Source organism: Panthera onca, chromosome A3, assembly GCF_046562875.1.
Source record: "Panthera onca isolate mPanOnc1 chromosome A3, mPanOnc1 haplotype 2, whole genome shotgun sequence".
NCBI lineage: Eukaryota > Metazoa > Chordata > Mammalia > Carnivora > Felidae > Panthera > Panthera onca.
In genome coordinates, this window is record NC_138341.1 from 52,464,155 (window position 1) to 52,480,587 (window position 16,433).

The 16,433-nt window shown below is 39.8% G+C and overlaps 1 protein-coding gene across 4 annotated transcripts in view; it reads left to right on the forward strand.

Annotated features, from left to right (window-relative positions):
* PAIP2B (poly(A) binding protein interacting protein 2B) overlaps nt 1–16,433 on the forward strand; it is a 33,782-nt gene that overhangs the window by 12,322 nt on the left and 5,027 nt on the right. For 3 of the 4 annotated variants that reach the window (XM_060658512.3, XM_060658503.3, XM_078444587.1), the window contains exons 2-3: nt 13,280–13,428; nt 15,385–15,561. In XM_060658512.3, coding sequence (XP_060514495.1) covers nt 13,291–13,428; nt 15,385–15,561 — 315 coding nt within the window. In that variant the 5' untranslated portion in view covers nt 13,280–13,290. Of the gene's footprint in view, nt 1–13,279; nt 13,429–14,890; nt 14,958–15,384; nt 15,562–16,433 lie in introns of those variants that run through there. The other variant, XM_060658498.2, reaches the window with a different exon arrangement.

Sequence of the window (16,433 nt, forward strand, 5' to 3'; positions counted from 1 at the left end):
TTTCCATCCGACTGTGGTGAAATAAGAAAAATTAGGACCACATAGTGTTTGTCATAAAGTTAAATTTATTCAATTTAAAGAATTGTCTTTTGCATTGAATTAAGGCCTTCCTGTGTTCTTTGGTGTTGAAAATATCCTTTTGTAAAATGATGCTAAGGATATTTTTACCGTCCTTAGTTTAAAAAAATTGCAATTCTATGTCATCTTCAAAATATTTTTTAAAGTTTACTGGCCTATGAGATCCTGAAGACTAAGCACCTCTGATCTAATCATTCTTGGAAATTGTTTTAAAGATACTTTGGAATACAAATCCATAGAGGATCAAAAACTTTTGGCTAGATGAGTTTCAGAATTCAGAATTTTTCAAATTTTAGAGAGATGCTTTCTCTGTGTGTTACGTAATGCCCCCGTGATCTATTGCAGCACCCTTAGTCACACACATTAGTATTTCTGAGCAAAACAGGAGTATTCACACTAAGTGGGATAAATGTAGGCTATGTATAGCTTCACATCAGTTCAAGTCTTAATGTCATCTGAGTTTTGACATAAAGCATATGGAAAATTTTTAGCTTCTAGAACTTTTTGGATTTTGGAATTGTGCATAAGGAATTATATACATGTTTGGGAGTCTGCTTTCTCATCCTAAAAGGGCTGGCAAGCTTCAGATTAAGTGGAGCTTTGTATGTTTATGGTAGAGAACATAATTTATTATACCAGCATTACTTTGTTCATATTTTCCTTCCAAAGACCTAGTCCTTTTGTTAAATAGCATTTTTCTTCAGCCTGGTTTCCCTACTCCCATTAGCAATATTTGAGGAAAATCAGAGTTTAATATCATAAGCATTCTGGAGCTAAAGTGGGAAGTGCAAGAGTATTAAGGAAGTAGCTAAGAGCGTGAACCTTGGGAATAGGAAGACCTGAACTTAAGCCCCGATTCTGGCCCTGACTACATTATCCCTTAGGCAAGGTGTTTAATTTCTGAATGGTGGGGAATTTATCTGAAAAGCAGGGATAATATCAGCACCTATCTCATAGGATTGTTGTGAACATTAAAGAGAGAACATTAGTGAAGTACTTAGAACAGCTGTTATTTTATTCTTGTCTTTTCCCCTTGTATTTGGATGGATTACTTGTTTCCTCCTTGTAACTTGATTGTCCTGTGGTGCCCTTTTATTCCCTTAGACGCCTGGGAAAACTCGTTCAAGTACTTTCCCAATTCACGACTAATTTCTACTCTGCCTTTACAATATAGATGTCAAATTCTGTCTCTTCAGTGGTTTCCACACCAAAAAATCCATCAGCTCCTAAGCTTTTTTTTAATGTTTATTTATTTTTGAGAGAGAGAGGGGGAGAGAGAGAGCCAGGGAGGGGCAGAGAGAGAGGGAAACATGAATCTGATGCAGGCTTCAAGAACTGTCCTTCTACCGCAAATTAATTTTCAAGGAGTTTCTCTACCCAAAATGGTACCTTTCCTGAAAAGACTTCTAGTGAATACAGTTTTCTCAACCTCATTATGTATGTATTTAGAGTGGTTGTCTCCTTTCTTCCCACTTTGTTGTGGCAGACAATTTTTTTTTCCAAAAATATATCAGATAAAATGAGCATGTGGTCCCTTTTGGTGATATTTGTTGAGAATCCATGGTATGAATTTCTTCCAATTTAGATAATTGCATGATGGCAAGCTTTTATGCCTAGCCTACAGCTCTTGAGAAGACTATTATAACCACCTGCTGTTATTAAATGCTAAAATAGTAAACAAGAGCATATAAAAATATTTCCTAGAATAGAAGTAGGGATTTTTTTCCCCCTCAAGAGTAATTTAACCTGTCAAAAACAGATTCTTGAGTTATGTTGTCACTGGCTGTGGGGAATATCTGTTAATACTCAATGAAGAATGCTCAACCACAGATCATAGCCCCTAAGCACATGGGTCTCCTTCCTAGGAAATGAGATTTAGAATACAGCATTCTGAAAATTACAGTCAAATTATTTATTGAGGACCTGATGGGCACACAGAGGCATGCTAGAAGCTGTAAAGACTTGATTTTTGCCCTCAAAAATGTCTAAGGGTATAAATAGACTGTTCCCCAAACAAATGAATAATGCTTACGTGAGTATATGTATAATCATATGTAAAATGGGGGTGGAAATAGGGGAGACTTTAGGCAGAGATTATATTCAGGTTTCTACAGTGGCATTTCTGATACTATGCACAGATTGTATTCAGGTTTCCATACTGGTATTTTGATATTACTCTGCATTTAAAAGACAAGTTAAAGCATCATCAGATTAGTCTAAGACATTTAGAGGCCTTTATAATAGCGTATATCTATCCGGAGCTGGCTGGATATGGAGAATTCAGGGTCCCTATAATGACCACCATTTGATGTTATCCTGGGAGGACAGTTGATGGCCTTTACCTGGGGAAGTGGAACTTGAAGGCAGACCTCTGGGGTTCAGAGAACTTACCACTGACTGTAGGCAAGTCTGTTGATTCTACCTTAGAAGTGACTTTAAATGCTTTATGGAGTGCATTTTATGTCTGTTCTAGACATTTCCAATTGGATAATATCACAGGCATCCTTGAGGTATTGTTTCAAAAAATTTGTGGGTTGTTAACAGGTGTTAGATTAAAATTGTAATAAATTAATAATAAAGGCAATTATTTAATCAAGGAAATGTTTGGTAGTAAAGTTAAATAGGATTCCTCAGAGCAATGAATTTACTTGGCTGTATTTTTGGTTTGTTTGTTTGTTTGTTTGTTTGTTTTTTGCAAACAGCATTCACCAGTTTGGGAACTGCTGATGTAGGAATTAGGGTAATTAGGATTTGGATTATTCCACATAGAATTTGCCACTTTATTGGAGGAATTGTCCTTAGTCTTTAGTCCTTCTATACTCGGAATCACCTATGAGAGTTGACAAACAAAAATACAAATGTCGGGTGTTGGTTTGAGCCTAACAGACTATAATATCTAAAAGGTATGATGTGGAAAAGCTTCCCAGTGATTCTAATGTACTCTAGAGATTGTGAACTACTGATTAAGAATATGCCTTCTGGACACTTGCTAACTGCATTCTTAATCCTATTTGAGTATGCTAATAAGCTTTTGAAAGCAGCTCATCAGCTTCTAATTGCAGGTAAGTTCACTTCTCTGTGTGCTTAACAAGCACATTGACATTCTATTTGCAAGCCCTTTTCTTGCATCAAAGGAAAAATAACTAATGGAGCATTTGTGTATTGAAGTCAATGTAGGAAAGCTTAGCAAGGTGATTACTTATTTATTTTTTGTTAAAGTCCATGTAGCTTCTCCAAGAACAAATGAAATGGAAATAGAGGGGACAAGATCATTCTAGAGGTTGACTTGGAACCTGGTTTTTAATCTCCATGTACATATTCTACATGTTTTTCCCACCTCATTCCCCCAAAAAGCTGAACTATTCATCCTGCCTTCTTTCCACCCTGATCTTCTACCAAATGATGGAGAAAACCTGATGGGTTTATTTACTTATTAAAAGAAGGGGCTCTTCGGTGATTCAGTCAGTTAAGTGTTCGACTTCGGTCTGCTCAGGTCATGATCTCGCAGTTTGTGAGTTGGAGCTCCACATCTGGCTGTCTGCTGTCAGCACAGAGACTGACTTGGATCCTCTGTCCCCCTTTTTCTCTGCCCTTCACCCACTCATGCACTCTCTCTCTCTGAAATAAACAAACATTTAAAAAGAAGACTGTAGAACAAGGCAACAAATTATTTTAGCGTAAAGTATAACATGGTATACAAAAATATGTTCTACATGAATTTAAAATGCTTTATGAAATATTTCTCTTATTGCTTATGTAGATTTAAGATAAAACACACACACAACACACACACACCACCTGCAAAAAATTTAGAAGGCGTTTGGTAGTTTATCCAGCAGCTGTCCAGGTAGGGAGACTTGTATTTAGGGGCATTTAGGGGAGCAAATTTTCCCACCCCAAGATATGCCTCTATGGAATATTGATTGTTTCAAACTGTTTTATTTTTTAAGAAACTGCAGACCCAGAAGAAGCTCTAAAAACTAAGTAGAGACATTTACTTGTATAAGGGAAATCTCCATTTGTAAGAATGTCTCCCTCAGTACCAGGAGAAAGGGAACGACTGAAGGCATGGGCTTAAATCTTAAGGCAGACTTCAATCTGTGTAACAACCTTACCTGTGTTTACTGAGCTTTTCTTGTAACCTTCCATAACTGACTTTCCACTCTCAATATTTCTTTTGTCTTTAGCTGGAGGGTGGTATTTAAGGTGATGGCTTTAGCCATTTCAGTGAGTTACTGAATTTTCCTGGGTCTTTCCCATGTCTACAAGAGGTATACGTGTTAAACTTTCAATTTTCTCCTACAAATCTGTCTCGTGTCAATTTGATTCTTAGACCAGCTATAAGAATCTTGAAAAGTAGAGAAAACTTTTTTCCTCCGCAACAAGTACATAAGCATCCCTGCCACCAAGGGAAGTAAAATATCCTGCCACGTAGTAAGGATGTTTCATGTGGCTTTGTGATGGATAAAATCTCTCTCCTGTTGCTCTTTTTTCCTCGGTTCTGACTATATGTTCATCATGCAGCTATCTGTTACTAATTAAGAATCCCTGGCATTTAGATTTTGAATTAGGGAATGTATTAGCTATTCAAAGTATCCCTTCCTGCCTTCCCATGGCCTACACTATCAGTCATTTCTTCTTCCTCCTCTTTTGTAGCCTCTTCTTCATTAGACCATTTCTATGAACATTTAAACAAGCTCTAGACTCTCCAGTCATTAAAAAGTTTCCAGGGACCTCTCACGTCTCTAGTTTCTGTCCATTCCTGTCCCTTTCCTTGGCAGCTAGACTCCTTGAAGGAGTTATCTTATACTTCTTGTCATGTGCAACTCACATCCCCTCCATTTGACTTTCCTCCTCATTTCTGTTCATGGAAACTGCTGTCAGGTCATCAGAGATCTCCATGGTCCTGAGTTCTGTGGATACTCCTCAGCCTTTCTCTTGACCTTTTAGCAGACTTCAACACACTCACCTTACTGGATTTATTAGTTTTCTATGACAGCTATAACAGATTACCACAAACAGGTAGCTTAAACCAACATAAATTTATTCTCTTGCAGTCCTGAAGGCCAGAAGTAAAAACTCAAGATGTCATCCAAACTGCACTCCCTCTGGAGGCTTTAGGAGAGAGGGAGTCTGTTCTTTGCCTCTTCAGCTTCTAGTGGCTACTGACATTCCTTGACTTGTGGCACATCACTCTAGTCTCTGCCTCTGTGGTCACATTGCCTCCTTCTCTTCTCTTCTTTTCCTTATAAGGACACTCATCATTGGATTTAGGGCCTACTGGTATCATCCAAGATGATCTACTTACCTCAGTGTTCTTAATTTAGTCACATCTGCAAAGACCCTTATTCCAAATAAAGTAACTTCCTGGGTTCTAGGGATTAGGATGTGGACATATTTTGGGGGAGGGGGCTACCATTCAACTCACTATACAGAGTTCTATCTTCCCTTGATTGGTGTGATGCCGTACTTTTCTGCTTTCCTTCTAAACTCTATGGCTTCTTCTCAGTCTCTTTTTCTGTATTTTCCTCCTCCTCTACCCGACTTTTAAAAATGTTCACATGCATCAGGTTGGGTCTTGGATCCTCTTCTAATCTCACTTTGCCCTCTCTTTCTAGGTAATATCTTCTAGTCCCGTGACTTCTATTACAATTTATATAAACGACCACTCCATATTTCTTTATTTAGTCAGACCTTTCCTATTCTTGATGCATATAGACAACCTACTTAACATAGTCATTTGACTGTTTCAGAGGCATTACAAACTTAATGTGTTCAAAATAGAACTCCTCACCCCATTTACCCCCACTCCTCATCACCACCCAAGAAAAGTTTGCGCTTCCCACAGAATTACTTAGTTCAGTGAATAACATTACCATCCACCCAGTTGCTTGCGCCAAAGTTATCCTTGATATTAACTTCACTCTATTTCCCCACGTCCATCACCAAAACAACCTAAAATAGTTTCAGAATCTGCCTACTTTCTTCTTACTGCCATTATCTTAGTCTTAAGCAGCCACCGTTTTTCCATCTGGATTAGTGCATTAGCTTCCTCACTGGTCTCCTATTATCCACTCTCAGTCTCTCCAATCCATTTTCCATATGGCAGCCTGGCTGATTTCAAAATATAAATTGAATCCTATTGTGATGCTGCCGGGAACCCTTTTTGAAGGCTTTCATTGCTTTTAGGATAAAATTTTAAATCTTCCGTGTAGCTTTTAATGTCCTGCATGATCTGACCCCATCTGCTACTTCATCTGTCTTCCTTGCCATTTTCCCACTGGTTCTCCTTTGACCCGCCAACTGTATGCATCCCTACTGTAGTTCCTGAGAGTTCCTTCCTGCCTCTGAATCTTTGCACATGTGTTTTCCTCTTTGGAAAGGAAGGAATTTTCCTAGGTCCAAGGTTCTTTTAGCTGGATTAAGAAATAAATTCATATGAGACAGATTAATAGGAGAAATCAAATGTAGTTTCATGTGTATGGGAATCCACACAGACATGAAATTCCAAAGACAGGTGACTTGAAGCTTACGTGACATTCTGAGTTAAGGAATTAGGATGGAGTCTGAGGATGTGAAGGGGAGGAAGACCTTTAGCAGGAAGGAGGAATTATTTGGAAAACAAAGGTTACCTTGTTACACAGATAAATTTCTTAGGTAAAGAGGAATCTTTGTTAGGAACTCTCTTCCTGGTACAGGCTCTCCTTTCCAATGTAAATTTAGGCACTTGAGGGGGAGTTAAAGAGCTTTTCCTGAATCTGGTGGGTTTTAGGTGCTTTAATCTCAAAATAATATTTATGCCAAAGTGGCCTATCTTGGGGCTCTTACCTTTGGCCCATACCCTCTACTCCCTATTGCTAGCTAACTTATATTTTTCAGGTATCAAAGAAAGTGTTTCTTGCTCAGGGAAACTTTTCATAACCACCACCCACTCCTGGATTTGATTAGGTCCCCCTGTTGTTTTCTGATATTCCCCTTTACCTCACCTTTTGTAACATGGATCATAATTATTCTTAATTATTTGCTTGCCTCTCTCCTGTCATAATGTGAATATCACCAGGGTGAAAACCATATACCCTCTCAAAGCACCAGTAAAGTACAGTGTCTAAGGTAAATAGGCACTCAAAAACTAATGAGTGAGTGCATCTAATGACCTGAGTTGCTAAGACATAACTGAGAATGGACCAAAGCTGAATCTAGTGTCACATATTTGAAATAAAATAAGAATTTAAACTAATATCCACAACATTTAACTTAAAAATGGTATTAACCAGACTGAAGGAAGTTCACAAAACTCTAGGAAACAGAATAGTAGAGACTAGTTTTTATAACAACTGCTCAATAGAATTTTTCTAGATAATTCAGTCGAAAGTCCCAAGTATTTTTCACTGTCAAGCTATTATCATGGGCACAATGCAGGTTTATAGCTTCTGAAAAATCTCAAGTTCAAAAAATAGCTAGTATTTGGTATGAGCACATTGGATCTGAAAGTTGTGAGTGTTCAAAGTGTTGAACTGATGAAGCACGTGTTGTAGAAATGTCCTATGTACATTGAAAATCCTGAAGTTCCTTATGGCTGGGAACTAAGGTCCCTATTTCAAGCCAAATATTTTATTTTATTTTTTCAACGTTTTTTTTTTTTTAATTTTATTTTTGGGACAGAGAGAGACAGAGCATGAACGGGGGAGGGGCAGAGAGAGAGGGAGACACAGAATCGGAAACAGGCTCCAGGCTCCGAGCCATCAGCCCAGAGCCTGACGCGGGGCTCGAACTCACGGACCGCGAGATCGTGACCTGGCTGAAGTCGGACGCTTAACCGACTGCGCCACCCAGGCGCCCAAGCCAAATATTTTAGACATGAACCCTTGACCATGGCAAAGTGCTAAATTGAATGCTTAGCAGACCTTAGCACCCCTATTTTGACTGTGTGGTGCTATGTGCTTTCCCATCTTCAGCCCAAATGACAACTCTTATTTTCTATTTTCAGCATGTTTGTCATGTGTTTAAGAGGGAAACTGAGGTGGAGGGGGAATAAATGTCAAATAGTTCTCAGATTTCATAGTGCAGTATAGATCCAGGCCAGACATAAACTCTTTTTTCTGCTATTGAGGTCTAAATCTTGAAGAATTTCTCAAGCAGTGACCTACTTCAAACTGCACATTTGTCTGCTGATTAAATAAGAGGAATAATGTGGCAACTGATGATTTGTGTGGTGGAGCTAGTTGTCATTGTTTATCAAATACCTACATTATCTATCGCCACATGATAACTTACCACAAAGCTTAGCAGGTTAAAACAACAAACATTTATTATTTCACAGTTTCTGTGGGTCAAGAATCTGGGGGCAACTTAGTTAGGTGGGCCTCTAACTCAGAGTGTCTCATGAAGTTACAGTCAAGTAGTCAGCTAGGATGGCTGTCTCATCTGAAGGCTTAACTGGGGGAAGATGAACTAAGCTTACTCACATGGTGTTGACAGGATTCAATTCCTTTGTCACATAGGCCTCTCTATAACATAGCTGACAACATGGCAGCCATTCTGATTTGTGATCCTACTTTTATAGCCAGGCATTTCCCCCGATTCTGGAAGTTTTGGAGGTATTTTCTTTGTCCCCTCTACACTAGGATGTCACATGATGTGCCTTGATGTGGGTGAGGATCAAGTGAAATAATGGATATAAAAGGTCAAAATAGGATGGTTAGAAAAACACTGTGCACTTAGAGGGCAAGCATAGTGGATGGTGAGCTAGAGAGGAGCTGGGAACAGAAAGAGAATGTTCCATGAAACTCTGGAAGCAGGAAAATCAGGGAAGTTATGGGCAATGGTCCTGTCTTACCTGGTGTCTTCCCCAAGTTGGAAGGTATCCCCCAAATGCCTTACCTAGGAGTTACCAGTGTCCAGCAAAAGCTCCCCATTCCCCCCTCACTACTAAAGTCTAGGGGCACATTAGGCACTAAGGCACTAGGGCCCACAAACCAGTGTTCTTGAGCTAAGCTGGCAAATCAGCTTGCTTAACCTTTGAATCTGGTACTTTCTTTGGTCTTAAATATAGCACTATCTAGATTTTTTTTTTTAGAGTGAAGTTGGACAGATTATGCACCTGAAGTCAGAGTATAGATATGAAAGTACTTAATAAATTGTTAAACATTATACAAATTAAGTTGTTGCATTGCTTCTACTTAGAGAAACCTAAACTCTCCAATTGTGTGGAAAACACAGATAGAATGGTATAAAATGCAAATAAACACTCTATATAGCCCACTGAGAACCATTTTCCTAATATTAACAGTCCCATATCTCAATGTTTTCAACTTCTCTAAAGTATTTGCATTAAATTGGGTGACATTCCCCATGTTGGGATTATGGTATGTTTCCATTCCCTTTCTCATGAGAGAGAGCATCCTGCAGTTTGCTCTCTGTATTCCACCGTGCTCTTGAGTCAGACAGGTTATTCTATTGTTTCTCTGCCTTCTCTTTTTCCTTATGGTCATGTGCACTTAGGATTTATTTTTTTAGGGAAAGGCAGATTTTTAGAAAACTGAATACTGGTTCTGTCTGAGTGATTTCCGTACTGATGGGGAGAAATCGCTGTGCTGCTTATAACCCACTGCGAAATGAGCCTTTGAAAATATAATACTGTTTAACCTGCTACCGAGCAAGGGTCAGGTTCTTTAAGAGTCTCTGTGCTTAGGAATACCCTACTTACTTATGCAGTTGCCCAGGCATTTAGAGCAGACTTGCCTTTATCATTGTTATGCTGCAAATGGTGGTGGTCAAAATAAAGAATTGGTTTCCTTCCTTCATTATACAATTATTATTATAGAACAGTGTTTGGAATAATCGTTGATTTCTTTTGTCTTTATTTAAAATATGTTAAACCAATGTATTTCATACGAGGCACTCTATTTATTTAAAAATTTTTTTTAATGTTTATTTATTTTTGAGACAGAGACAGAGCATGAACGGGGGAGGGCCAGAGAGAGAGGGAGACACAGAATCTGAAGCAGGCTCCAGGCTCTGAGCTGCCAGCACAGAGCCTGACGCGGGGTTCGAACTCACGGACCGTGAGATCATGACCTGAGCCAAAGTCGGACGTTTAACCCACTGAGCCACCCAGGCGCCCCGAGGCACCCTATTTAAACCAACAGTGGGGCGCTTGGGTGGCTTAGTCGGCTAAGCGTCTGACTTCAGCTCAGTTCAAGATCTCATGGTTCGTGGGTTTAAGCCAGGCATCAGGCTCTGTGCAGACAGCTCAGAGCCTGGAGCCTGCTTCCAATCCCGTGTCTCCCTCGCTCTGGGCCCCTCCACCACTTGTGCTCTCTCTCTCTCTGTCTCTCAAATAAACAAACAAAAAAAATTTTTTTTTTAAACCAACAGTGAAATAAACGGGTTCTGTCATAAATGAAATTCTTTTTGAGATATCAGTGAGTTGGTTTTTCATCTCTTCTTTACTCTTCACAATTCTACCTTGTCTTTTAAAAAGATTAGATTTTCTAATGTTCATAACAGGTTAGAAAGTTGCAAGAACTTTAAAGGGGAGTGAGCAATAATTTTTTAGTGCACCCAGACATAGAGAAAGACTTTTTTCATGAATCTTGCCAAGATGGAAATGAATGAAGAAAGAAGTTGTTAAATAAAACTCAAAGATGCCCCAAGGAGGATGGAGGTGGGGATGGAGTGGAGATTGAGATTGTGAGCCTCCTCTTGCTTATTGCAAAGTGAAACTCTAATTAGAGGAAAATTATGCATATGAAACAATACCGTTAAGTAGTATTAACACTCGTTAGGTGCAGGAGCTTAGAGGAAAGAAGCAGGGAGTAAAGACTGCAGTGCTTTTGGAAGAATGGTTAAGATTTAAATAAAGAACAGGAAAAAGACACATTCCAGATGAGAGCAAACACATCAGTGTGGATTTGGAAGCCAAGTAAAAGCAACTAAAAAAGATATGTATGTACTTTAAAAAGCCATAGACAGGCAGACATACAAGATGTAGACAAAAATTAAGGCCAGCAAAAACTGCCACCAAAAAAATTAAGCAAGTAAAACTAATATAGTATTTTTAATTTATAAATTCTTTTATGAAAAATAAAAATCTTGACAAATGTAATACAAGTTCTTACAACAAATAAAAGGTATATATCCTGATAGAAAAATGGTCAAAATACTTTAGCAGAAAAATGACAAAACAAGAAATAAAAATGGCCAGTAAGTATATCTCAAAATATTCGACCTCAGCAAAAATCAAAGAATGTAAACATAAACAATAAATGGCAAGTTTTCTCTTATGAGACTGACAGCGGTTTGAAAAATAATAATACCTGGGGCATTGGGGTGGCTCAGTAGGTTAAGCATCCAACTCTTGATTTCAGCTAGGGTTATGATCTCATGTTTCATGAGATTGAGTCTCACATCAGGCTCCACGCTAACAGCTCAAAGCCTGCTTAGGATTCTCTGTCACCTCTCTCCTGCCCCCCACCCATGCTCTGTCTCTCACAAAATAAGTAAATAAACATTTAAAAAATAATAACAATACACACGAATGCAGAGGAATAGGTACTTACTACTGGTGGGAATTTAAATTCTTATGGCAGTGTGGCAATGAATTGAGGGCCTTAGAAAAAACGTAGTTTCCATTGGTGCCTGGGGGGCTCAGTCTGTTAAGCATCCAACTTCAGTTTAGGTCATGATCTCGCAGTTCAGGGGTTTGAGCCCCACATTGGGCTCTGTGCTGACAGCTCAGAGCCTGGAGCCTGCTTCAGATTCTGTGTCTCCCTGTCTCTCTGCCCCTCCCCTGCTCATGCTCTATCTCTCTCTCTCAAAAATAAATAAGCATTTTTTAAAAACCACATAGTTTCCAATATAGCAGTTCAGTTTCTAGGAGTTATCCTAAGGAAGTCATTGAAAAAGATGAACACAAGATGTTCATCTAACCTTTATAACATGGAAACATTGTAAATATCCCAAAAGACAGTATGGTGATATTAACACAAAAATGAGAAAATGCAAATGATAGAGCATCATGCTGTTACTCTAAGAATGGATGCTTGGGGAAAGTGTGTGCGTATATGTGCCTGCATACACTTAGGGGACATCAGAGAGGTTATATGCACTACATCGTTAATAGTCTTTAACTCTGGATAATTGGACAACTGGTAACCTTAATTATCTCTTTTTTGTTTATCAAGACAGCGAATATGTGTTACCTTTTGAAATATGATTTATAGGGGCGCCTGGGTGGCTCAGTTGGTTGGGCGTCCAACTTCGGCTCAGGTCATGATCTCACGGTCCATGAGTTCGAGCCCCGCGTCGGGCTCTGTGCTGACAGCTCAGAGCCTGGAGCCTGTTTCAAATTCTGTGTCTCCCTCTCTGACCTTCCCCCGTTCATGCTCTGTCTCTCTCTGTCTCAAAAATGAATAAACGTTAAAAAAAAATTTTTTTTTAAAGAAATATGATTTATAGAAAAACAGCTTGAGAATCAGAATAAGGGGCAGTTGCTTACAATGTTCATTAAGAATGCATTTTTTTGAGGCACCTGGGTGGTTCAGTTGATAGAGCATGCAACTCTTGATCATGAGTTCAAGCCCCATGTTGGGCATGTGGTCTGCTTAAAATAAAATAAAATAATCAAAAAAATGCATTTTCTCTACCTACTTAAACATTAACGAAACTGTGTGACCTTAATTAGGTTCTAGAACCTGCAAAAAAGTTGGCTTGAAAAGATTCCCCCTCCCTCACTTGCCTAGAAAGGCTAACTAAGCCTAGACATTTTTTCTTTGAACTCTTTTTTTAAAATGTTCACTTATTTATTTTGAGAGAGAGAGAGGGAGAGAGAGAGAGAAGAGGGGGCAGAGGGGGAGAAAGAGAATCCCAAGCAGGCTCCACACTCAGCGCAGAGCCTGACGTGGGGCTCAGTCTCATGACTGTGAGATCATGACCTGAGCCAAAATCAAGAGTTGGACGCTTAACTGACTGAGCCACCCAGTTGCACCTCTTTTAACTCTTCAAGAATTCTACATCTGTATAGTTGATAATTGCAGAATATGGTTAATTTTATAACAGTTACAGGCTAATGGTTTCTGTTCATCTATAGTTAGTAACTTTGACTTAGAACTTCAGAAGCTTCTGGAAGAATCTGGATGTTGTAGATTATCATTTCCTTGATCCTTGTATCATTTTGTTCTTCTTTTTTGCTCCTGTTTAGATTCTATCATAATGAATGGATCCAGTGTAGCCAATACATCACCTAATGTAAAATCCAAAGAGGACCAAGGATTAAATGGGCACGATGAGAAGGAAAACCCATTTGCAGAGTACATGTGGATGGAGAATGAAGAAGATTTCAACAGACAGGTAAAGAAAGAAGTGGAACGGCTTTAATATCTTGCCATCCATCTGTAACGAAAGAAATGGATTTGTCGGCTTTAGAATAATTTAAAAATGCATGGAGGCCTGGTCTGGGTTGACCAAGGAGCCTCTTCAGCTGGTAAGACACCAGAGTAACAGTACTTTGGAGGAAGATCCTGATTCTTTTCTCTCACTTTGATTACAAGAGGCTCTCGTGCCATGGTGATCTGGTATAGACTTCTGCGAAACAACAGCTGTGTGCAGACAGGCCAGCCTGGCATGCCCCCCTGTCCCCATGGGAATTCAGGGACTGGCAGAATGTGTGTCTGAGATGGAGAAGTGTGCTAGGTAGGAAAAGGCTAGACTGTTTGAACAAAGGTTCAGCAGTAACCTGTTGTCTTGTATCTCTGTGATGTTGATAGCCCAAGGTAGGCATTCCAGGTAGACAGTGATTCTGTGACCACATGGTTCTTCCGTGGTGTTTCTCTGCCATAGCAGGGCATTTATCAGCTGAGTAACTGAAGGATAACCGAAAGTCTAGCCACTGGGAAATGGGGAGAGCTAAAGGCCGAGGAAGAGATCTCCTTTTAACCAAGTGATGCCAAAATGTTCACACCCCTTCTGGGGGCTGTTACATGATGAATAGTAATGTGGCCATCGCCAGCATGGGAGACGGGACGTGATTTTAACTGAAAAGCCTGGTGCTCTGGAAAGAAGGAAACAAGTTTATCTGGGCAACCAACAGTTTCCACCCCAGTCAGCTCACTGTGTCATGATTTGTGTGAACAGCACATAGACCATGCTACCCGTCACATCCCTGTGCCTAGGTAACTGTTTTTGTGGCTGCGCCAGTGAGTAAGGGTAGATTTAATAGGGAGGAGCACACTGTGATGCTCCTGTGTAGAGGCAGGGCAGATCTTGAGCAGTCATGTTAAATCTTATGGCTTGGAAATATGTTGTGCTTGTTGTTACTTTAAGTACTTCAGACTATCTAATTTACTTGAGATCAAAGTGTGGCTAATTGTCATGCCACTATTTTTACATCTTGTGCTCCTGGTGACTTTTGAATTCATGAATAACTGTATGAGCTAGTCTGGGTGATTGTTTTTGCTTGACTTTCCCTCTGGTGGTGGTGCTAGTGAACTGTGAATCTGTCACCACGTAGGGTAGCCCACGGGAAAGGGATAGCCAAATGTGAAGCCCAGGACCTGCTAAAATCACACTTAATCTGCAGAGTGAACCATACTCTTTACTATGAGTTAACAATGCCTGCAAAGAAGGTGTAAAATATCCTAGATGTATATTGCTTTAGATTAAGGCAATCTTTAAGAAATACAGAGTTGTTTAAATATTCATATTTTTCCTTGCTTTGGAAGGCTACCTACATCGATGACATCATTTTCTATTGGTTTGCCAAAAAGTGTTCTTTATATCTTTCTAAGGTTCTGAAAGTATTTTTCTCCTTTAGGGGCCTCATTACCAGAAAAGTGGGCCAGAAGCTGGGAGTTGGTTTTGATTTAATCTCCACTATCCAGGTAGTGGTCTAGTTCTGTAATTCCTGTACCTTTTTCGTACTTATAAAATGGGAAATTTAAGAAGAATTGCTTCTTAACAAGGTTGAGAAAAGAATCTCACACTTTAAACTGATTTTCTGTAAGCGCCGTCTGAATGAAAAGTATTTTTGTCACATATTTGAGATGTTAGAAGAGGTACGAAGACCTTGACTTTCTGCTATTCTGAATAACTGTTTCCTTAGTCTTATTGTTGAGGGAATGTGGTTGAAAAAAACCAAAAATTATATTTTCTCTGGCCAGTCATTCGAAGCATCTTAATTCTTAGTAGACCTCATACAAGATCATTCTTAATAGCAGAATAAGGACCTCTGAAAGCAAGAGGCAGAAAACTGGAAGGGGCAAGTCCCACCAGGACGGTAAGTCTGAGCTCATCCCCTTTGCCTGCTAGGTGGAGGAGGAGCTGCAGGAGCAAGACTTCTTAGACCGCTGCTTCCAGGAGATGCTGGATGAAGAAGACCAAGACTGGTTTATCCCCTCACGAGACCTGCCTCCGGCTATGGGACAGTTGCAGCAGCAGTTAAATGGACTGTCAGTCAGCGATGGCCATGATTCCGAAGACATTTTGGTAAGAGCCATATGCAGACGCACACGAGACATAGTGAAAAGAATATGGGATTTGGAGTCACAGACTTCCCTTGGGGCCCTATACCCTTGGGCCCATCTCTGGAGCCTCTGAGCCCCCGTTTCTTCACTCATCCCACGGACACGCATAAGAGGGTGCGACGAAGATGCGTTGTGCCGCATAAAGTGCCGTGAAAACACGATTGTCGCAGCAGCGCCAGCTTTTATTTTCCCCAGTGGGCTTTTCAAAGTAAAATTGGGATTAAGGGTAAGAATTGGAACACAGAGGAGGTTTGGTTTCAAATTAGCATTTGCTTTTGTTGTTCTTTCCTTTTACTGTTCCTCAAATCTGTATTTATAGTTTCGAATGATGCGGTTATAAAAATTGCCTGTTCGTTTCGGAAGGAACATGACTCCTAAGGGGCCATTTCCCACTTAAAATTAGAAGACTGGATAAACCAATTTCCTGCCTTTCATGTTTACTTAAAGTCAGAATTCTGTGAGTGGCTCAGTTCTCCCAGAACTCATGTTCCAAATGACTGTGCCCCGCGGTTTGCCCAGGTCCCAGGTTTTGGACTTTCACAAGAGAGTGGATCACCAAAGAGAAAACAGTGAGGGGGAAAATAAAGGGATTGTGGTAACCAAACTGGTTTGGCGGAATACTCTGATTTTCGTCGAGTTAAGGTACTCAGTGAATTGAGAAATTATTTTTGGAGTCAGACTTCCAAGCCTCTAATGAAAGCGTCATGAAGGGAACAGGAGTGTAAAGCAGGAAGGAGAAAATGAGGTTGGTCAAGGCTTTATATGTCAGGAGCCATTGAGAGCAGCCCAACAATAACAGCCTGGTAATAATGGAAGCATGCAGAAAATAACCTT